General features: G+C 28.0%; 1 protein-coding gene across 5 annotated transcripts in view; it reads right to left on the bottom strand.

Annotated features, from left to right (window-relative positions):
- The window catches only part of LOC112686274 (multiple PDZ domain protein-like), a 73,478-nt gene that overhangs the window by 2,433 nt on the left and 44,959 nt on the right, over positions 1–26,086 (bottom strand). For 2 of the 5 annotated variants that reach the window (XM_025558479.1, XM_025558478.1), the window contains 12 exons: positions 20,547–20,767; positions 9,780–9,874; positions 9,565–9,634; positions 9,438–9,494; positions 8,963–9,016; positions 8,195–8,296; positions 7,902–7,973; positions 7,695–7,821; positions 7,306–7,460; positions 6,981–7,136; positions 6,653–6,832; positions 4,769–4,956 (listed from right to left, as the gene is read on the bottom strand). In XM_025558479.1, coding sequence (XP_025414264.1) covers positions 4,769–4,956; positions 6,653–6,832; positions 6,981–7,136; positions 7,306–7,460; positions 7,695–7,821; positions 7,902–7,973; positions 8,195–8,296; positions 8,963–9,016; positions 9,438–9,494; positions 9,565–9,634; positions 9,780–9,874; positions 20,547–20,767 — 1,477 coding nt within the window. Of the gene's footprint in view, positions 1–4,410; positions 4,430–4,768; positions 4,957–6,652; positions 6,833–6,980; positions 7,137–7,305; positions 7,461–7,694; positions 7,822–7,901; positions 7,974–8,194; positions 8,297–8,962; positions 9,017–9,437; positions 9,495–9,564; positions 9,635–9,779; positions 9,875–20,546; positions 20,768–26,086 lie in introns of all 5 variants that reach the window. The other 3 variants (XM_025558482.1, XM_025558480.1, XM_025558481.1) reach the window with 3 other exon arrangements.

The following is a 26,086-nucleotide window of genomic DNA, read 5'->3' on the forward strand; positions in this document are numbered from 1 at the left end:
ATAAAGTTAGTTTTAAAATATTATAATTATATTTTTACATTTAAAGAATAATATTGTATATTTGCATGTAACGAAAATTGATAAATATTAAAAAAGGTTAAAGATATTTCTGTATAATCAATTACTTTGTATAATTTTTTTAAAGAAATAAAATTCAGCTATCGGTAATATTATAAGGATTAAGAGCCCTTTGTACTACTAGGCTACAGGCCCGATAAACTTTTAATCAGGTCCTGAGTATCGTACATTTTCAGGGCTATGCGGTATGTCTTAGAAGTAAATAATTAATAAATAAATACATATTTTTAAAGGGATAACCTCTCCATCACCCCCTGAAATAAATACTCAAATAGAACTTGAATTAAAAGAACAATTGTTTCGCTGATAATAAATACAATTCGTGGTAAATATTGTTTTAAAAGTAAAACAAATTGTTCAATAAATATAAAAATAATATATTTCTACTAGGAAATCAATACGATATTCAACACTTAATCACCGATTCACGAATTTGGAAACAGAGGCGTGCCCGGGATCAAAATGTAGGACAGGCCCAGTTACAATTATTTTAATTTATATAGGTAGGTACACATTATTATTATTATTTTTTCATAAACTTTTCATACCATTTTTAAATTGAATTAGAAAAAATGATCAAATAATATACTCGTAATATCATATAATTCCTCCTATTTGACTTGTTAATAATATTTAAAGATATTAAAAAGTAAATAATAATAATAATAATAATGTAAAAAACTATTAATAATAACTAAGGCTGGGATTTCGATGCATTTTGCATTGTTTTCCAAAGCTTAGTGTGCGATGCTCGTCTTGTAACAAATTTGTTTTGTGTACTTTTGAATGAGAATAAGAAAGTTTATTTTGCATTTTTTAGTTTTTAGGTTATTTTCTTAATTTTTTAGAGCATTTTAGAGTTTTTGAGCAATTTTTGGATTTTTGGAAACAAAATATGAATTTGAAACTTTATTTTAAGGTTTTTACACCAACATGATTTTTATATAAATATAACAAATTATATGTAAGTACTCGTAATTCGTATTATATTATCGAACAATAGTTGAAATGTCAAAATTTAGATAACGAGTGTATACGACGTCTGAGTAGTAACCACTACCACTAAAAAATATATATTGTTTTTTCCAGATTAAACGAAATACAAGTCTATGATATCTTGATTTGTGTACAACTTATTTTTTTAGATTTAAACTAATACTATACTAAATACACTTGTAATAAATTTTTTGAATACATTTAAAGTCATTTTTAAAATGCATTTTTTGAGTTTTTCCGTCTTTTAACTTTTTATTATAATTCATATAATTTTATTTATACTTAAATTATTAAAAATAAAAATGTTAATGCATTTTGTAAATGAATTATTTAGAGTTTTAGGTCATAAAATAATTTTTTTAGTGCATTAAAATTCCAGCCCTATAAATAACTATTTGAAAACAGGGTACGCCCGGGTCTACCAGGCCTAAGCTCTGGACACGCCACTGGAAAACGTTGCGTCGATGCACTGTACTTTGTTCAAGTAGCATTATATTGTATTTCGAGGAAGTGTCCTTTTCATTTATTATTGAAAATAAAAATGTCAAATTTGTAATAAATCCCCCGGTATTTCGTGCATGAAATGAAAAATACCCCTTGATAAATAGAATAAAATGGATTTGTTTCGTGCGCACGCTGTCTATTTGATATAATATGTTATTATATATTCATAGGTCAAATATAATATTATGTACAATATATTAATATAGACGCAAGTTTACACTACACACAGCAACGAATATAACAAAACAAAATATCACTAGGCCATTACTCGGAAGTTAGGTCGCGTTGGGTTCCGCATTTTGTTGAAAGTTTTTACGGTAAAATGTATATCAAACAATACATGTCGTAGTTTATAGGAGTTTTCGGGGACTGGCGATCAATTTCATAGTATTATTAAGCTGGTCCCACACGACTCGTGTACTTTGCGAGCGTATACTCGGCGAGTGTACTTGCCAAGTTTGTACGATGTACGATGTTTGTAATTATGTTGCTCCTACACGACACGTGTGCTCGCCGATTATTCGTCAATGCCAATGTCAATGCTCGTCATCGCCAATGCTCCTACACGACTCGTATTATAAACTCCTGTGATATTCACAATAAATAATAGTCTATTTTGGGGGAAAATCCAAGATTAAATTTCTTATCAGCACGAGTCACTCGTGTTGTATCCGACATCGACGGGAAACCGCGAGTGACTCGGCGAGTAAAAATAATCGTCCTACTACTATCGTCTAATTGACGATTAAACACCTCATACACGACTTGTAAAGCATCACAATTGACGATTATTCGCCGAGTACACGAATCGTATGGGACCGGCTTTATGCATAGGCATAGCACTGACAGTAGGTATACATTCGCTTAATATCCTGGTCTGCAGACGACGTTCGGATAAAAACTTATCATGGACAGCATTTTGCCCGCTGGTGAATATGCACATAGATAATATAAGAATATATACTAATATTATCTATAAATATGACCACCCCACGCCCACGAACAAGGATGTAAATTAGATGAAAGAATCAAACTTTATTCACTCCAGAGAATATTATAAGTTATTTTTCAAGAAAAGACCTTTTATCGAATTAAACCGGAAATGTTTTTCTTTCTTTGTTACGCGTTATTTTGATGTAATAAGAAAGTAATGCTTGGTACAATTTACAACTATTATTGCAATAGTTAAAGTTTAACAAATTAATACTATATTATTGAATATTTATAATATAATATCAGAATTCATAGCTATACCGCCGAGTGTAAAGTATAAATATTACATAATTTGAATTTTAACATTATAACTGCACAGCACCGTTTTAGGAAAAATGACTCAATATTAAATAGTTTCCAACATAATATTGTACTGAACAAGAAAAGAAATATGCACTACACAGAACCATTAATCTAATGGATTATACATCTAGTGGTGCAACTAGTAGTGAGGTTTGGGTGTTATAATCCCCTCCCCTCGAAATTTTTCTGAGATTTTTACAAATTTTACGTAGGAAAAAAATGGCTTATCTTGAACTCGTGAAACTGCTGATTGATATGAAATATGAATATTATTCATATTATAATTGATAACAATAATAACAGACGATGTGGAATGTTTTGTAACGTTCCGTTCAACTTTAAAACATCAATAACCTTGATACTACGATTTCTCGATAGTCGATTATATAATATTTTTTTTTTGTGGTATCACAATATGAAATATAAGTTAAACAGTTTAATTTGTAGTTTAAATATTTTACTCATACACCTAACTTAATCTTACTTCCTTATCTCCACCAAACACCCTTTGAAAATACTTATTTTTTCCAAATTCACAACATTTTTAATCACCAATCGAATTTATGACTCTTATCGTGTATGTTTAAAGTACTGAATATTTCCATGCTAGTCGCTAGTTTGTTTTCAGATTGTTTTTGTAATTTTTATTTATACCTATAAGAAATTTATAATTTTATAAAACGGTCACGGGCCGGTTAGAATTCTCCCGCGGGCCGATTCCAACCAGCAGGCCATGGGTTGGGTACTTCTGGCGTGGTGTCTTTAACCACAGTGTATTATTAATACGTGTTAATTAACACGCGCGAAAAGCTTGTCAGTTTTTTTTTAACCAATACGTGTACAACGACATAACTCAACATTATACATTATTAGAACGGCTTGAATCTTCTGTCCCCAATCGATTTTGCGATACACACGCGAGGATAGGTTTGCCGCTCTACACGCGTCACGTCAAGGACGCGCAACCGATCGACAGCGTAACACGGCCGTGTTTCAAACGTACAATATAATAAAAAAAAATTTAAAAAAAATAATAATAATAATATTATGTATACGATATTGGCACGAACAGCAGTACGTAGCGCACGCATCAAATCGGTCTCATTAGGCCACGACGAACACCGATACGCGCGCGCGCTTACGACGAGGCAGCGAAACACAACTGGCAATTAACCGAACAGCATAATAATAATAATAATTTTAATAACATACTGTTAACGCTTTCGGTTACGCGGCTACGGCGATAAATAATATCACATAATTACTACGGAAAAAAAAACTCCAAACAATCATGCAACATTATTATAAAATATCATAATTATTATTAGTCTGACGACAAAAAACTGACGCAAAGATAATCAATGTATATGTGCGTACAACTGATTATAAATACCAAACTACTGTTTCAAAAGTACATAATATATTATGTACGTCTACTTCACGTAACACACACACACACACATACACACACATGTACACGGAACTAATATTTCTATCGCAGAAACTCTATAAGTTATACGTAGGCGTTTTACTTACAGAACCGGAAAATCATTTTCTACACGTATTCCCAGAGTAAAGCATGAAAAAAACATATAAAGTGTCATGATGAAAATCTAAACATATTATAATATGCTAAAATATGCATGTTGTATTAAATTATACATGTATATTATCACAATCGTAATTTGTTAACACTCATAAACGGTGTCCAAGGCTCAATGTTATTGTCTTCGATCATATCGTAATATACTTGCAATTTTTTTTTGGTAATATTTTATTAGAACTTAACTAGTTTACATAGTTTACATGCGGATTGGTAGAAGCACCTAAACTTGGGTAGTGTGATAAAAATAATGTATTCATTATAAATATTTATTATATAAAATATTATTACTTGTCCGAGCTAGACGTGGATGACCGCGCCTTTAGACGACCTATCTTCAACGTAACTTTTCCTGTTGTCGTCTTCAGCACGGTCGCAGCTTCTTCTTGCGAAGCATTCCGCACGTTTTGCCCGTTCACTGCTAAAATCTGATCACCTTTCATCAGGTGCCCGTCAGCTCCGGCCGCACTTCCAGCCATCTGTATACACGGAAAATTCGAATGATTCAATATCCGACATCACCGATGCATAACATTTATACTCATATCAGTACATACGCACCAGAGCGTAAATACGTATATCTTTAACTGGAAGGAATAACTTTGTACCATCGATTGATAATTTTGATAATGATTAATGGTTACGATTTAAATTGTATTCAGTAATTTTGTTGTAGCCTAAACCCACTCATACGCATAGTATTAGAAGGAAACCCTACTGGGAAAAGACCACTGGGAAGACCACGTTTGAGATAGGAAGACGTAGTAAGAAATGATGTGAAAACGTTAGAAGGAGGTTTAGACTGGAGGATACAGGCAGCGGATAGAGAAAATTGGAGGCAAGGATGTATGTCGGGATGGTCCTAGTGGCCGAATTAACCGAAGAAGAAGACGAATTTTGTTGTATTTAAAAATGTTGTGAAAATTTTGATCGTACATCGCCATTAAACATCACCCGAACTTAGAGGCCCATCAATTTTAAGAAATTTAAAGTTTAAAATAATTTTCAAGCACGAATTGCGCTACGACACGAATTGCTCGGTCGTCGTCACTGATTAAAACAAATACTATTGGTACAAGTAGACCTATGCTGGATGTAGTGATAACCTACAGTAGTCGTATTACCGCAGTAGTTATTCGATAACGTATTTTTACGAATACTATGGTTTTGGACAAAACTACAATTTCTGTGATATAATTGAAAAAATACACGACCATAGTGACTACTTAATAAGTTAATAGTTTTGTATATTTTACAAATGGGACATGATTTAAATCATACCTTTTCAACATAGATAAAAATGTTGGCGCAGTTCATGTATACTCGGTTAAATGATTTAAATAATACTCAACAGCTAAAATGTCACTAATGGTAGCTCCTTCAATCACGATGTTCACGACCTTTTATTCACTCTCCAAATACACTAATTTTTCCTAAGTATAGTGGTCGGTAATTGGTAACCCGCGGGTTGTATCTGGTCCACACGTCTATTTTATACGGCCCGCATTAAATTTCAAAACGAGGAAATTTAATTGAATAGGATATAAATGTCATGTATTGTTTAGCCCGTGAACCTTTTTTAACTTGTGAATGTAGTCCAAGAGTCCAAAAAAGTTGTCGACTACTGCTTTAGTGTAAAGATTTTATAAAACTTAATTAACATTTTTAAAAATCTGACATATTATTTTGTTATAAATCTCATCCCGATTGACAATTTTTTTTAAAACCAACATAATAATTACAAATTCAATAGAAAAAAAAAAAAATAATAATAATAATATTAAGTCTTGAAACGTTGGAACAGGGTGAGACACATACCTGTAGGATCATAACATTTTTAAAGTGGATTGCGGCCTACCTCTGTCACCAATACGCGCACAAACTGAGGCATTATATATATATATATATATATATATATATATATATCAGTTAAATTAATATACTCAAGGCAGGGAGGGGAGGGACCATGTTCTTATGTTTTTATTATTATTATAAATTTCACTTGATTTTAAAATTAATTGAAAATAACGACCATTTATTTATTTTTGTGATGTGATCATGTGTTATGCCCTTATGTACAATATTCAATAAAAAAAAGTCAGTTTAATATAATTTACCATGCTCAGTGCAATTACAATAGTTTAAAGTACGATATTAAAATATTATTAAGCTTACAATATCTGATATAAATATCCCTGAACCGGATTTCCTTCCTTTTAAGCTCAACCCCAGCCCTTTTCCAGGCTTTTTTGTCAATTCCACGTCGAATGTGTCCATAATAGTCAATATGTCCGTGGACTCGGTGCCGTTTTCGTCTGGAATGCAAGACTCGTCTCGTAACACAACCATGGTCACCTAAGCAAATTATTAATATGGTGATAAATAAAATCATGTAGTAACAATGCAAATTACATGAAAATATTATAATAAATATGGACAATATTTAATGTGGGTCGTGAGGGTTGCCTATTATAATGTAATATTATTGCGTGCAAATTCATACTTTTGCCGGTGTTTGTCGTAGAACGCCCAACGCTGCGGTGTGCGTTATATTCCTGAAGTTTTCTCCGTTCACTTCCAACAACTGATCACCGGATCTAAGTCTACCGTCTTTGGCTGCAGCGCCATCTGGGTAAACCTCGTGAATAATGACTACGTCCTATTAACATTAAACAATACAGAAAGTTGTGGTGTGAACAGTAACTTATAATTTATTTCAGATTTGCAATACACTACTAATATATATATATATATATATATATATATATATATAAATGTATATAAATGATATTATATTATTATTATTATTATTATTATTATTACTATACCAGCAATGTATCGGTTCCGCCTACTATGCTAAGACCTAAGCCAACTTTGTCCTTGTTGATTTCGATCGTCGATTCGACACCAGGTTTTATTGGAGCAGTGGCCGGATCTGGCGGTGGTTCGACTGAATGATCCAAACAAACAGGCGATTGAGATTCTAATATTAAAAAACGGTTTATTAAAAAATATATACTTAGAAACCCAATAATTAACTATCAATTTTCGTATATTTTTAAATGTCATACTTACTAAATAAAAATTATTTTTTTTTAAAACAGTATGACCCATGCAATGTTAGAACATAATCATGCAGCAAAAAACATAATAATAAAAAGCGTAATGAATGAAACTTAAAAAAAAAAGAAAGTCGACCAGAAAACAATTGACTTACTCGGTTTTTCCGGTTGTTTGGGTTTTTCCGCATTCTTCTGGTCTGCAGCCGTTCCGCTGTCATCCTTACGCGGGTTACATACCACCAACGTAACAACACCTTCAGTTTTTTTTAGTAATGATGATGCCTGAAAAATCGTCGACGATTCGCGAATTTAATATGAATTGAATTTTGTAAACATTTTATTTTATTAATTTTATTACTCACCGCATCATAGTTACTACCCAGTAATGTATCTTTATTTACAGCCAAAATCAAATCGCCTACCGTCAGACCCGCCTGTAAAGGAAGAATAGACATAATTGGTGTAAGAATATTTGTAAAATAATTTGTTCAACACTTCGGTGGGAGATAAACTATTATTATTATTATTATTATTTTTTTTTTTTTATAGCAAATATTTGTACAGCTGAAATGACGTGGAACTATTACTTTTTTATCAAACAGAAAAATGTGCAAGAGTACAACACCGCATTTCCTAGAAAACTATTGTTATTTACCTGTTCAGCCGGGCTTCCTTCTTGTATGTCGGATATAAATATACCGGTACCGAGTTCCGCGTGTTTCCCCTCCAAAATCATTATGCCTAGACCATGAGGACTCTGAAATCAAAATATTTTACGTTTTGCTGTTAGTATTTTTTATATTTTTTTATTTATTTTTTTAATGGCAGACTACTATTGTATGTAAGTATGTCAAAACTCTATTTTCAAATTTTAAAACACTCGCAGCAGTAGTCAGATATATGTAATATATCGTATATATGATTATATTTTACATTAGTAAAACACATGCAAATAAAACAAAAATATAACGATTACACATTTACACCTCAAAATATTTACTATAACGACGTTCACGCAGAACACTGGAGGGCAAACGCTTTGAATCTTCTCAACACCACTGATTATCTCGTTCATATTTTTCACTGCAGTTACGTTTATAATATAGCAGAATAACAATTATGTCGTATATACAAACAACATGTGTATATGTATTTTAAGGTGTATGAACCATGAATGTGTTTTATGGGTTTTCATCGGAACTATATGCATACGGTTGAAAATCATAAATTCAACGAGCATATAAGACGCAAATAAATTATAGGTATTATATTTTGCGGTTGCCCTCTTATGTTCGATATGGATTACACTTTTTTTTACGCAAAGTTATATTATTTTAAGAAAAAAATTATAAATAAACAAACAAAAAATATAAAAAAATAAAAAAACCATCAATCAACGATCCAGTGTGCTGTGTTCTTTTACCTGTTGTGTGGGTGAATTTGTGATTTGGCCTTCGTATGCAAAACTGATACAGGGCTATAGGAAACATATCAAATCAACTGTACTACACGACATTATATAAGTGGTTAATCCTGCGAGAGATGTGAGAGCGTGAGTACAATGTGATATTAAATACAAATTATGTATATTTATAAATACATACATACATACATACAGATGTACAAATATATGTATATGTGCGTGTATGTATTAATAAGTATAAATAAATGTATTTCATTTTTTTAAAGTAGACAAAATTAAATTTTGTAAGCAAGTTTTGAGGTTTTAGTTAAATTCACAGATAATAAGTATATTTATTATACAGGAATTGAGAAAAAATAGTCAAGTGCCTACATATTTATATTGGACAGGAGTATATTTTTATATTTTACAAGGTATATAGGTATATAGGTGTATTATACATGTTTATAGAAAATATACAAACAGAAATATTTACCTTTTTCATAGTAACGATCCGTAGACCTTTGTAATTGGCATATTTCTCTTCCGGCGTCTGCCAAAAACAACATTAGTTTTAAGTACTGGAAAAAATAATAAATACTGAACAACAAGTTGATACTTACTTCGTCATCAAGCGTAATAGGAAACTGAGTGATTGGTCGCACAGCTAATTCATCTAGAGCCATTGGTCTCCTATAACATTTAATAAATGGCTTCGAACATTACAAACATTTTTATCTCAAATAATTCTGTCAGTTAATAGGTAACTTTGCGATAGTTAAAATTTATTACGGACGAAATGGACTATACAATAAATAATTTGATAGTAAAAGATTACCTCAGGACAATTATTTTGTAAATCGGTCCTGGTATACCTTTGATTATGGCTGAAGCATTTAGGTGACATCTTCCATGTAAAACTACTCCATTAACCTAAAAAAAAATTAACGTGTAAAAGTTTTTAATCCATTGGATTAGTTAAACCTTTTTATTGATTCTTAATTCAAAAACTAAGTCAATGACGGGCCAAGATTATTAATGGAGTTAGAATCCATAAAACAAATTTTGTTGCAACTAACACTTTAACTAACTTTTATCACAGTACACGAAGTAAAAAAAAAAAATATGCATGTGGTTAGTTTAAATTTTAAGAAATATTCATATTATGATATTATATATTATATAAGCTATATTAAGTTATAATTTTAGAATAAATCCTTAATCATAAATGTGTTTTCAGTTTAACCCAAATTTATCGACGAATAATTTATATTTTATAATATAATTGTTCGGAGATACTATTTTTACTATTTTTAGTAACTGATTTTATGTAATTTTACAATTTTACAATAAATTAGGCTAAACATCAATTTTAGTTTTATTTTATTAATAGCTTATAATTAAGTGATTTAATAATAAATATAATATATTTTTATTGAAATATCTTATTAAAATAAAATAATTATAAAAACAATTATATATTATGAATATAAAATTAATTATATTTTGAAATCGAAATTAAATTTATGTTATAAATAATTATAATAGTTTATCCATCCAATAAAACTTATAAAACAAATATTAATATTAAGATATTTAAATACTTAAAACAATAACATTTTTAATTTTTTCTATTAATTATATTACAAAGTTAATTTCAAGAAAATTAAATAAATACTATTAAACCAATTATCAAAATATATATTCATTCAATGTAATTTTTCATTTTTAATCAAGGTTTACTGAGAAAACAAGCGCATTTATGTGATAATGAATATGGTTATAAACTTATAACTTATATTAAGCACAAATTCATTTCTCTAAACTTTATTGGTGTTTTTTTTTATATATTATATGTAATTATTACATATAATAAATATTATTTTATTTATAAATGTTCAAAATGTTTAAATGCGATAAGATGCAAAAGGTACACTAAAAATGTCTTAGAGCCCCACAATATTAAGTTCATAGAGAAAGTAATAACACGATAAAATAATTATTAATTATGCTAAGCTTGTCACAATCAGAATTAAACTAGATTTTTCAACTATTAATTATTTCCTACTAGTTTCAAATACTCAAATAAAACATGTTTATAGTGTAATTTCATTGTCAGTAAAATCGATTAATTAACAAGTACACAATGTTTATATCATCTATAAAATTGCTATTTGTTTTTACTCTAATCATATGCATTATATATTTATGTTCATCGTATACTTCTATGCATGTGTGTTTTTACTTTTATAAAAATATTAATTCGAAAAAAATAAGTCACAGTATTGTTTATATAACATTTGATTTATATAAACCCATTGAAAGATAATAAGGAACTTTGGTACACTACAATATAAAACGGCTAATATAATTTCATAATCATATGTCATTCAAGAGTTAGTTCTAAGTATAAAATACAATATACATTTACGTTTTAAATATGTCAAATTTTATAATTCATATTTAATAATTTTTATCATCCATTTTTTTATTTTTGAAATATTGAATACATTAAATGTAAGTTATACATTAACATAAGTAATTTATAATAAGTGTACAGTAATAATTAGTATTAGTACTTAACAATTGTAAATGGCCATTATTTATTTAGTTATTTAAGTATTTTTATTACTATCCTCGGAACCTATGCAGACGATACCGCAATCCTCTCTACGGCCAAAGATCATACCACTGCAAGTCGCCAATTACAAACACACATTGACATCCTCTCTCAATGGTTCGTTAAATGGAGAATAAAAATAAATGAAACAAAGTCTTCCTTTATTACCTTCTCTCTTAGGCCTCATTACTGTCCTCCAATAACAATGAATAATATTATGATCCCTCATTCAAACGAAGTTAAATATCTACGACTAACATGGTCATCTCACCTCATGAATAAACGCAAAAAGCTGAATTCAAGAATGCACCTACTAAGGCCACTCCTACGCTCAAACCTAACATTAGACATTAAAATATTATTATACAAGACTCTCATACAACCACTTTGGGCATACGGGGTGGTAGTATGGGGTTCTGCCAAAAAGTCAAACAAAAGAACCATTCAAGCTTTCCAAAATATTTGCTGTCGTCTAATTACAGGAGCACCCTGGTATGTCTCCAATAACATTATAAACTCCGATATCAAGATCCGCTCTGTCAACGATACAGCCACTCTATATTACAAACGCTTCCACGCAAAACTTCTATCCAACCCCAACCAACTTATCAAGGACCTTGCTACACCAGCACTACCCGGAAATCCAACTAGAAGACTCAAGCGGAACTGGTGCCGCGACTTAAAAATTTTATAAATTGCTTAAATTAAATTATTGTAATAAATTGTAAATTTTATTGTAAAGCCACTAGGTGTCTCTAATGAGAGATTTCCTACCATGTCATCATTAGTTCATAGTTTTTTCTTTCTTTTCACCATAATTATTACTTATTGTACACCTTGTATAGATTGTAATATTTCAAAATAAAGTCAAATTTTTTTTAAAAAAAAAAAAAAAAAAGTATTTTTATACATTTTTACTATTATCATCATTATCTATTATTTACAATTTGTATTAAACATGGCTTATCATACATCGTAATCATAAGTATGATGATTATCGTTGGTTAATAAATGAAAATTTTATTAATTGAATTGAATTTAAATAACTATAAATTATAATTATAATTATAATTTTAATTACGTTTTTTAAATAAGAAATTTAAAAAAATTAGAATACCTTCAATAATAAATTAAAATAGATACATAGTATTATATGCTATTTAAATGATAAGTATATATTTATGGACTTATTGTACTTATTTAGAAATTGCTCGAGATAAAAATTAGAAAACATTATACTATATAAAATGTACTACTAAACAATTATATTATATCAATTTTATTAAAATGTATTAAATTCGGATAAGTAAAATACTTTCTAGGTACTATTATTCAGTAGTATTACATTGCTTATAGGATATCACTTAGTTAACCACCCAGGTTTAATACATAAACACAATACGCCCTTCAACAAATAATTTTAAAAGTATTTTTTAAAGAAATAAAATATAAAAAATGTATTATTCATTTTTAATTATATTGTATTGGAAATTTATTTTACAAAAGAGTGTTTTGCTATAGTGGAAAAATATATACATATTTGACCTTTAAGCCTACAGGAGAACCCAAAATAGGTCAATCGTTTTTGTCCGAATCCACTCCTACTTCCATTTATCTACCATAACTTGCTAAATCGTGCTCTATACATCACAGCTGCATATGTCAGCTTTTTTTCAGATCCTTCATATTACAACAAAAAATATTCGTTGTTATTAACGAATGTTGGTATATCGTATTTTAGTATCATTATAAACAAGCTAAAGAAGATAAATTTTTACAAAATTATTTTTTTATTTTACGTTAATACAATGGAAATGAAAAATAATTAAATGGTTACATTATAACGAATCATTCGTGTTGAAGTTTTTTTTTTTAAAAAATTACATAAGAGATTATAGACATAAAATAGGTTTTACTGTCAATAAAAAAAAGTCCCTTCTGACGATTATGAGTCACGAGATTCTGAGCCAATATAACGTGATGCATTTTAAATTAAACCCATTTCCCCTTCTCACTGGTCGTATCCTTCGTTACCGAGTGAATATCAAAGCCTGAAGGGTAGTTATGTATCCATGAATAAGTTATGAGTACGCTAAAGGGAAGGTGGTCCGTGAACATGGCCATATTTATATACACGTATAATATAATCTTTTTATGCATACAAATTCACATATTGTACTAGTAAATTCTACATGTATAAGCTACAGCTTAAACATTGTTGTTATTCGATGAATTTATAAATGTAGAATTGTAGTTCAACTATGGTTAGATGGAGCAATACAGTCAACTATAGTAGTGCACACATTGATTTCACAAGGTAAAATTTGTATTTTACCTTTGAAGCGACATCAAATATGAGAAAAGAAATCAATGGAAAAATTAAGCACCAACTAATGTGAATTATAATATTATACGCTTTTTACTTAACGCTATGCTTTACGATAAGATTGTTAAAATTTCAAGGCCACATAAAACCATAATCCAAAATTATATTTATATGGATATTTCAAAAAATTGCATGAAAACCAATAATAATACTCATACTAATAAATTAGGAGTAGTAATAATAACTGGAATAACAAATAAATATGAACACATTGTATATAACGGGTATACAAAAATTCTATAAGTACACACGAAAATAAATTGCAAAAATGGCAATTTTATTCTATGCTTAAGGGTCATATACTAGTCTTGAAAATAAAACAACACGATTTCCAGACAATCTATTTTCGGTGAATGGACATGAACAACAAATTCCATAGTTTCGTATTGGTCTGTGAAGAAGATAACTGACCGTGCCGATATATATCTAAAAATCCATTATACGTGGGTATGATGATGAATTATGGTAACACCAAAACACAGTAGTAGTATATGTAAAGGTGACAAAGGTTCCACGACTGCACATAGACCATATCAGATTTCAGCTTGGTCTTGGGATTTTCATGTACATATAACATTATATCACAGATGTCCTTTAAGATACACTTACAGACAGAAAATTTAAAAAAAGCTACCATGTCGTATTGTAAGCCCGTTCATAAATTGGGTCTTTTATTATGGATTTATTATTTATTACCTCGTACAATCACAGTGAATTGTATATATCATTTTACGTTATTAAACAAATATAATAGAGTAAATCTACTATTTCATTTTTGTCAATTTGATGAAGTTTCGAATTTTTAATATGTAATTTGTATTCGGTATATATTCATAAATGTGGAAACTGTACTTATGGAATAAATAAAGTTTATAGAATTGTAGAAAATTGAATTTTCGATGGAAATCATCAAAATTTGTATATTCGTATATATATGTAAATACAAGTTGATCCGTGTCCACTTCACTGGGCATCAAACATTTTTACTTGTGATAAAATTATTTATTGTGGCTTTCAGTACTGAGTGATTAGGATTTATTTTATTTCGCTTTGCTATTACTATATTTTTCATAGATTAGAATTATTTGACCTGGTGAAATTTGTATCACCTACAATTTATCCTTCTTTTATATTTATAGCTGTCCTCAGTGCACATCATTGCGCGTAAAAAATCACTGTACGGATTATTCTGTTTTAATTTTTTTTTTTAATTTTAGACAATTTTTTTAAATAACCTAATAATCATGAGGTAATAATAACCTATTTTGTGCATCATTAGTACATATAATACGATTTTTTTTTAAATATTTCCTTAAATAAAATTAAATAATATTTCAATTTATTAATTTAATTTAATTAAATACTTCAGAGTAAATATTATTTTTGTTTTCAAACCATCGGGAGTAATAGCGAACGATTTTTAATGGAGAATTGAATTTTCTTAAACTGGAAAGGTAAATCAGTAGAATTCATAGGTATACGGGGTATTAAGGCAATTTCTTCCGCTATATCTACAATATAGTGTTCGACGACGGAACGACGAAAATACAAATTTACTTTTATTATTATTGTTGGATATCAAGTCAATTTTTCCAAGTCGTATTAAACATTAAAACCTTTTCTCAACCAATTATAATATTAATATGTAAAAAGAAGACAAAAAAAATGTAAAAAAAAATACAAAAAGTTAATCCACTGAGCCCGTAGTTCAAACTCGGAACACAGGGATTTATATTTATTATATTTCCACTTATATTATTGAAGTTTTAGTAGGGATTCCTAATTTTTCAAGTAATGAATATAACCTACGTTACTCTGGGATAACAGCATTCTAATAGCCCACCATACACGAACGGATTTTTTGACGGATTAAATCTTCTAAAAAGTCCTACCGTGTATGGTGTTCTAAGGATTGAATCTTTGAAAACTGAAAATCCAGCAGATTTAGTCCGACGGATTAAGTCTCTCGCTTCTCCACTAATTAAAAAGATTGAGTCCGGCGAACATTGATAAGAAATTTTTATTTATTGATAATAATTTTTCTTTTATCCTTATCATTGATACAATATCATCTATTTACTTATCAACGGTTAGTTTAAGATTTTTTTTTAAATTTATTAATTTGTAAATCTCAGTGTTTTTGTTTGAATTTTTTTTTTAAATAATAATTCTTTACATTTCGTTCAACTCTTTTAATAATGGCATATGACCAAACAAGTCCCTTCTAGTGAGCTTTTTTTTGACCCACTTAATCTTCATTTTTTTCTTCGAGGTATAATGGTAAACGACCATCAATCCTGCAGCAGTTATCAATTTTTTTTTCTCAAAGGCATATTATTATTATTATGTTTATTCATATTATTAAATATCAATTATATATTTAGAATGTATGAGTATAAAATAACATTTACTTAGCACAAATTAATAACATAACAATAATGACTGATAAGGAAACTGTATTCCGTCAAATAAATCCGCAGGTCTTTTAGTACGTTTTGAAAGACTAAAGGACTAGATCCTTTGCACAAAAGTCAAAGGATTTCCGTCAATAACTAGCGGATTTAGTCCGCTGGTGGATTCGATCCGCGAAATAAAGTGGATTTTTATTAGCGGACACAACTTAGGACCTAGTCCGACGGACCAAATCTATCGAGGACCTAAGAATTTAATCCGTCAGACCAGATCCGTCATAAAATCCGTTCGTGTGTGGCGGCTTAATAGGCCTTAGATGAAAGATTTTTGAAGTCAGTCCAATAGCTTTTGAGATTTTTGTAAACAAACATTCAAATACTGTTTTTTTTATGTAATAGTAATATTAGTTATACCATTGATTATAAATACTATTTATAATCAGTGGTTATACATATGAGTGTGTAATATATTATATATATCAGCGGTTCTCAACCTGTGATCCATGGCCCCCTGGGGGTCCGCAATAGGCCGCCACACACGAATGGATTTTATGACGGTTTTGGTATAAGCATAATTTGCAGTTTCCTTACTTACTGGGAAATCAGGGAAACCTCACACGATTGCAGAAGATTTGATATTACCAGTTGCAAAAGCTATTGGTTTCTGCAATGATCGGCAAAGAAGCTGCAAATATCTTAAATAAAATTGCATTGTCAAATGATACAATGAAAAAACAAATTGATAGCTTATTAGTAAATATTAAAGAACAGTTATTAAGAAGAATTAATAAAAGTGACAACTTTAGTCTTCAACTAGATGGAAGTACTGATATAACTAATAAATCTATTTTACTGTGTTATGTGAGATACGAATATGAAAATGTCATTTCCTAAGACATTTTGTTCGTAACCACTATGGTACACACAACGGACGAGGAAAATTAATGAATTTATGATATTATTGCGAATGAAATTGAATGGACTAAATGTGCAGGATTTAGTACAGATGGTGCTCGCACAATGTTAGGAACATTTACTGGATTAATTGCACGGATTAAAAAAATCATACCATCAGTCACATGGCATCATTGTTGCATTCATCGCAAAGCTATAGTTCCCAAAAAAATACCAATACCATTGAAAACAGTTTTGGACGAAGCTGTAAAAATTGTAAATTTTATAAAATAAAATCAAAATCATTGAATTCAAGAATTTTTGAACAACTTTGCAAATTCATAGATAATGAACATTATAAACTTCTGTTGCACTCTAAAATTCGTTGGTTATCTCGAAGTAAAGTACTCTTCTCTCGTCTATTTGAATTGAAAGATGAGGTAAGATTATTTTCTATCGAACATAAATCATTTTCGTTGAGTGAACGCGTGAATGATTATTCTTGGTTGGCTACTTTAGCATATCTATCAGATATATTATTTACTCATTTAAATGCGCTTAACTTAAGTCTTCAAGGAATACAAGTTACAATTTTCAAAGTTGAAGATAAGATTGAAGCGATGATTAAAAAGTTGGAACTGTGGAGTCTTCGGCTGTCAAAGAAGAATTACGATCCATTTCCAAATCTCGAAATTTTTATTGAATCAACTGAAGATAAATTGTCAGATAACGATTTTAAATATTTTATACAACACATGGATAATATGCAACGTAGCTTCCGTGATTACTTTCCTATCCCAAATATAAGTAGAAATTGGATTCGACAACCTTTTGAAATTGATATTCATCAAATAAATGGACTGACGTCATTGAAGGAAGATAGCTTTGTAGAAATGTCTACAGATACTAGTTCAAAAATTCAATTCAATCAAAAGTCATTGGGCAATTTTTGGTTGCATGTTCGAAAGAATTATCCAGAATTACTGAGTAAAGCTCTGAAAGTTTTAATTCTATTCCACACAACTTATTTATGAGAAAAAGCCTTCTTCGCTCTTGTTTATATTAAGAATAAGTTTCGAAACAGAATAGAAAACGTCGAATCTGAACTACGATTAAAGCTTTCAAGTATTGACCCCGATGTTCAAAATCTCGTAACTGAAATACAACGTCAACCATCGCATTAAGACTTAATAATTGAGTAAATAAAAATGTAAATAAAAATTAAATTTTAAGAATATTAAAAATAAAATAATTTTTACTACAATTTTTTTTTTAATTAAAGTATTTAGTGTTGTTAAAGTTTAAAATGAAAAATTAAGTTTAATAAAAATAATTATAAACGTGTTTATTTTGTTATCTCTATCTCTATAATTTGTAATATAAAATAGTTATTATAATTTTGGTTATGATAACATGAGATGTTTTGTAAAAAAAAATTATTCGACAAAAAATTGGTAGGGGGTCCGCAATTTCGAAAAATCATTCATCCGAGGTCCGTGTTCTACAAAAGGTTAAGAACCGGTGATATATATTATATACGTCTATACAGTATACACATATATTTTATTGATTTTTTTTTCTACAACTACATCTATTAATAAAAGAACTTCTGAGTCTCAGAAGAAACCTTTATTGGCCTTCTGGTACTCTCTTAGGTACACTCCAATCCTCCTCATTATTCATACTTCTTCTTAGTCATTAAAACACTATAAGGTTAGGAAAATATGGACATTATTTTACAGCAAAACAGTAAAATTACGGCGCATTTTGTTTAAGTAAATTAAGATGACACACCACGAGTGTCACACTTCGAAAACAGTTGTCTCTACCTAGACTTTACCGTGTGATAAAAACTTTCTGTCGAAATGTATTAAAATAATATCTACGTGGAGAGCACACACACAGTAATACGACGCGCGACCGATTATTTTATTTTCAATATTCGTTTATTCGTTATTTGGATACTTAGTATCAACAGCCAAGATACATAGTTGGTAGTTCATCAAATGCCGACACGATCATCCGGAAATAATTTAAAAAAAAATCACTGAATCTCTTTTGATACTTTCGAAAGTTAAATTAAATGCATTTTCGGAAAAACGTGTCAAATTTAAAGGATGAATTCACATATTTCTATTTTATTATAAATAATAATCCAAAAACCAAATAATATTATTTTTTTCCATGATGCTGTTGTCTGGTTGAAATATAGACACATATTAAATAGAAGTAAACAATATATATTTATCATGAATATCGCAGTTACTGATTAATAACGCACCATAAATAAACGTTCGGATGTTAGTATAGATTTAAAACGCGCGGTAGATTTTTGTACGCGTTCAAAATATTGTGCGATAAAATAACGCCCGTTCCTAACTTTAAATTTAATTAGTTAAAATTTACTATTATCGTTGGATTGTCTGAATTATATGAATGAACATATTAACTAATAAATTACAATAATATAATACAGTAATACAACTTATAAAGTTGATTAAACGTTATTGTCTCAAAGATTTACAATAAAACTAAATACATACGATGCGGGCACATGATAAAAACAATAACACATTTACTACTTATTTTAAATTAGTGGTTATAATATTAAGATAATATAAATTCGTATTTGCGTACATTATGGTTTTTGTTCTATTGTTTTTAATAAATATAATATTCACAATTATCTTATTACGAAAAAATTACAAGGTGTACATAATTTGTATTGAGTCTACTTTAACCCTGTAAAATGTATATAGTAGAAGTTCATGAATTACTAGTTTCAAATTATTCATGTTATGTATTATATCTATTTATGCATACAACAATTTTGATAGTAACGATTAAATTTAAATTTAAAGTAAATTGTTTCTTTATGATTATGTTTATTTTCTTTTGTTATGTAAGTATTTTATTTCATTAATTTTGTAAATGATAATTAATAACTATGTACTTATTTCATTTCAATTGATTTTGATAAAAAAAATTATGATTATACAATAAAAATTTTTGTTTTTAATTGGTTGAGTTGTGAAATTTTATTAAGGAGAAATTCCCCAGCCACCTAAAAAAAATCTAAATATTCCTCTGGTGTACTTTTTAACCATTATTAGTGGTTGAAAACAAAATTGAAAATAAGTATACGATTCCAAGGCATGCGCTATATATATTTGTAAATATATTTACAATGATAAAACATGACGTTTAAACATGCTCTTCAAGTTTTCCGTGGGATATTTGTTACAAAACTTTTATGGGGCAATTTTATTAATCTTTTATGTGAGAAATCCATACCTCCAAAATTTCGTCGCCAACCCGTAAACATCCGGATTTGGCAGCTGGACCGTTGGGATTCAGACCACATATCATGACAGCCATTTTTGTACGATCTTTATGACCGGATAAACTAAGGCCTAGACCGGAACCAGGTGATCTCTCCAACATTACTACCAATACTTCACTGATTCCACCATCCTTGCCGTCACATAGATTTTCATACTTCTTCTTTGCTTTATCTATAACACCAATTTTCAAAATTATAACTTAAAATTAATCTCAAAAAAGAAAATCCAAAATAACAAAATAACATGCTTCAACAATTTTTGAACGAATATTGATTATATAATATTAAATGTTTATTTTATTTTTCCGGTATTTATTTTTCATATTAGTATGAATAACTTCCAATCAATAACTTTGGTTATTTATGATGTGCAATATATTTTTCACCGAGTTTGAATATTTTATGAATGAATAACACAATTATTAATTCCACCAAGTTATCATCAATAAATGACAAGGAAATATTCTTATAAGCCCCACTGATTTTTATGTTAACCTTAATTTTTACTTAGAGCATTGTAAAGATAATAACAAAGCTTCTATTATGGGGCTTATGTTTCACTCTTTAACTCAAATTAACTCATAATATAGGTAAAGTTTATTTTAATTTGTTTCTATAATTATTCATATCCCAGTATTAATGACAAAGCACAAAGATTCCATTTTTACACCTAACTTAGATTTTATAATAGAAATCATTGATAAACTGTTAAAATAAGCGATAAAAAAGACTCAGGTAATTTTAAATTAATTTTAAATATTGAATTTAAATGATATGATAAAATAAATTAACAAGAAAAAATTATGATTGGGAAAATTTTATATTTACCTCAATAAATATAAAACTACCAAATATATATTTAAATTCAATTTTATTACTATATTTAAATGGTTTTTTTTTTGTTGGATTTGTACATTGGAAGACTATTAAAAATAAATTATTCATTACTGTTCAGTAAAAAAAGTATTGAGTTTAACAAATGTTCAATAAACGCTACGATCGTTCTCATTATCAACATAGTGCAACGCAGAATACAATTTTATAGTCAAGTGGTACGACACGCTGTGCGGCACAAGGCAAGTTACGAATCCCGATTATTCGTATCCTCCAAGATATTGTATTTATTTTTATCTTTTTCATATTTCAACCACAATTTTGACAGATACAAACGTCGTCCGTCGAACCACCAAATAAAGTCGTATGTTCTGTTCAAGTAAAGTTTATTTCAGAGTATCGGCAGTGAAATTTCATTGATTTTACGGTTTTAATGTTTTACTATAAACTTTTTAAATATTTAAGCTCTTTTTTCTTAGTTACTGCCCAAATCAGAAATAAAATAAATATAATAAATTAATTAAATTATATAATAATAAATACTAAACTACAATAATATAACTCAATATAATACCCATGTGTACGATGTTTTAAAACATTAAAACACATGAAAAATATTATTATTACAAACGCAGGTGTATAGCCGCAACATGAAACTTAACTTTAAATATATCACTTTTAAACATTTAATATTATACGTTTGCTCATGATTCATAATTGTTGTATTTTAAATTTCAAGGTGAAGTAAATTATTGACTGGATAAAATTTTCTTTTCGATGTCCATATTAGGAATTTATTTTAAACTAGCTAATGGTATAACTTTTGATTATAATAATACATTATAAACTAATAGATTATTTAATAGAATAATTCAATTAAATCATTATTTTTATTAAATATGATAATAAGTGCTTATTTTTATAATTTAAATAATAACTAAAATACCTATTCAATGTATGTATTATAAAATTACATGTGCGTTTGATCAATTCGATAACATTTTTAAACGTACAAAATGCTAAAATATCTTAAATGAATTTCTGACTGCCATATTTAAGGATAACACCAATTTTATAAGCTTATTTTATTATTATGTTGTTTTATTTATTACAAATATAATGAAGGCGAATATTTATAATTCATTTTTAATGTACAATATATTATATTTAAATATTTTTAAGTGCATTTTATGTAATATAAACATTTTTAATGACGGTTTGAAATTTTTTTCTCTGCATAAAATCCAAAAAGTATAAATGATTATTCGTAAAAAAATTAAATTAAAAAGTGTAAGTATTTTATTTTTAAGTTTAAAATATCATTAAAAGTATAAACGTGTTGAAGAGTTTTTTTATCATGCAAATTCCTGAATAGTCAATTATTATGTAATACGATGAAAATAATATAATTACAAAATTTAATATTTTCTGTCATCTTATTTATTTTATTTTCAAATATTATTTTAATATTCAATATTATGTGTTGTGAATTATTTTTTATAAATAATCAAATTATCTTCTTTTGAATACATTTATTTTCATTAAGATAAATCTTATATAAAAGGTAGGTAGGTATACATCTAATTAAAATATTATACATATTGTTTAGTTTTAAAGTTATTAGAATTTCAGTATTAGAAATCAGTATTAGAATTTTTATTAATATTATTTATTGAATAATTCTCGACATAACACAATAAATAGGAATGGATACGCGTTTATTTTTATTCAAATCACTAAAAAATATAATAATTATTACACATATGTTTTATATACTACAATACTTAGTGAATTAGAAATTTAACCTACAGTGGATCTCGATTATCCGTGTTCGCGATTAATCATGCTCGTAATTCTGAAAATTTAAAAGTAATGGCATAGGCGCGTAAGTAGTATATGGTACGTAAGTTAAGGATGATAAGCAATATTAAATAAATAAAAAATGAATGTATTGTATTATAAGTAGATTTATAAAAGTAGTTGATGTCCTGAAGTTCTTAAACGAAAAATGTTGACTCCCATGAAGTCATGAGTTTAAGAAAAATCATTTTAAACCACAATAACAGACTGATTACTTCATATTTCAAGGTCTGATACTTTTAAAATATGATAATATGTATGTATATAACATTAGTCAAATAAAATGTAATAAAGAATAAAAAATGTAATTTAAAATGGTTAAATGAAAATTCTTTATTAATCATGATTTTATTAATTCGTGTGACTACATCCCATTACACCAGATATTTGAGGTTCTACTATACTAGAGTATATAATATTAGTATTTTCATACAAGTTATCCAATTATATAACTAAATATATTTATTGACAACTATATTTATTATGTAATGATATTAATTAATCTTATAATATCAAAAGAATAAAAATTTTTGTAAATCATTATTTCGATCAGCCAAAATATATAGATAAAATTATAAATGACTATCTAATAGTAGACTACAACTAATAGTTAATTATTAATAATTAATTGACATAATAATTTTCTTATATTTTAAATTATTGTATTATTATATATGAACACGACATTTTAATGTTTAAATTAAATATATTAGATATTAATACAAATATTAAAATATTAATATTTAACTAAGTCTTAAAATGTTCGAATTCGAATATATCTATAGAATCAAGCGAAATTCATGAAACTCGTATTTATATTAATTTAAGTTTGTACTTATTAATTTTTGATACTTGAAATTTTAAATTATGCCTTATTAATATAAGATATGTGATATTAAAATGGGAATCGTACGTAAAACAATACAATGTATCGCATAATATATTATTTAATAAATGCAAATCACTTAATCTTTAGTTAAATTATTATTTATTACACTTCTTTAATTCCATGTAGGTAGTAAAGTTATGTAAATAAGTTGAAATTTAAATGAGCAAAGGTATTAACATAATTTGTACAAAATTGAGAAATCGATCATTAACTAAATACTGTATATAAACTTTAATACATAATTGATAGTTTATATTTTTTTTTACCCTATTGTATTTTAATTATGGTACCTAAATGATAACATTAAAATAACTATATTTTACACATTTAATTTGAATAATAACGAATTAGGATCGGGGAGATTGACTCGAGTGAAGATGTGACGATCGTTGCCTGAGCCTTTTTGTATTGGAGCCATTATTTTTAATTTGGACCAATCTAATAAATATTTATAATAAGAGTAACAATATTGATTTATACAGTACACGCCGTAGTATTTTAGGTATACTATACTTGTATTATTACATAATATAATGCCTTTTAATACAATTAATATCAGGAAATTGGAAGGTTATAGGTACAATATTATTAATTTTATTTAAGCTATTTTTTAATATTATTTATTATATTTATATCAATTAATAATGGCTCTATAGACCGTATTGTTATCGATACTTGGTAGATACCTAAATAACTATCGGTTAATGAGTTAAACGCAGTAAAAACATTTGGGTTTATTAATTAACTAAACCAGGGCCATTTTAAGCAAATTGCTGGGTCCTAAATGTTGAGTTAGTCCACCTTTGGTTAGGATTCAGGTTCTCAATGAAACATTTTTTGTTGAATAAATACTTTTTTAATTATATTAGTTATACATGAATTAAATGAGCGAAATTTAAAAAATCAAACAATTTTAATAATGTAAATATACTGAATATAATAATCAAAAAAGTTCACTAATTTCAATGATTGGTTTTAATATTTTTGCCACTAAAATTATCTATTATCAACGACGAAACATGTATAAATAATGTAATTGTATATCTTTAATATTTGTATGTTAAATTTAAACATCCATTTTATTTTAAAAACATTTCATAAGACAAATCATACTACAAAAATATAAAAAAAATTAAATTCATACATAAAGGTAAGTTGAAACGTTTGAAAATATTTTATAATATTTTGTTGTGGAGTATTGTTTACAATAAAAAAAATCACTTACTAAAATATATGCCACCATGTGCACATACATTTTATAAATAACAATATGAAATCAAGTATGATTTCTATTACGGATCCTGAATCGTTGGCTTTCAAAATTCGCTAATATTACTTTCGTAGATAGACAAACAAAATGCACACACAAACCCATACGCACACGGGTGTAAAACCGTAAAAAAAATAACTATCGGCATACAATGGTTTGTGCAATAAGTGTATGGATAAAGTTACTTTTTATATTTTTTCAGATTTCTAGTGAAAATCGATAGATATTATTCTCCTAGAGTATTATAAAAACAACGTTTAGATATAATATAATATTATTGGGGAAGTTATACAAAGTTAAACACTGTTAAACGACTCCCGTTGGATTTCAACTTTAACCAAGGACGTTTATCTATGTAGGCATTATTTATGAATAAATATTATTTACATAAATAATACGCACGTAAAAAACAAATATACACACGTTTATTATATTATAATATAACTCAAGAACATATGTACATGTATTATGTAATAAAATAATGCATGCACGTAGATACGCGTACATACAGAACGGTGGCTGTTTGGAGGATGCGACGACGCATGAATGACCCGCATCCCGAACGTATCGATTATACAAAATACCACGCGCTACTGTGCGTACCTCTTCCTCTTCTGCTGGTATCAAACATCAACCCT

Source organism: Sipha flava, unplaced genomic scaffold, assembly GCF_003268045.1.
Source record: "Sipha flava isolate LNK unplaced genomic scaffold, YSA_version1 303_pilon_pilon, whole genome shotgun sequence".
In the NCBI taxonomy this organism is placed as follows: domain Eukaryota; kingdom Metazoa; phylum Arthropoda; class Insecta; order Hemiptera; family Aphididae; genus Sipha; species Sipha flava.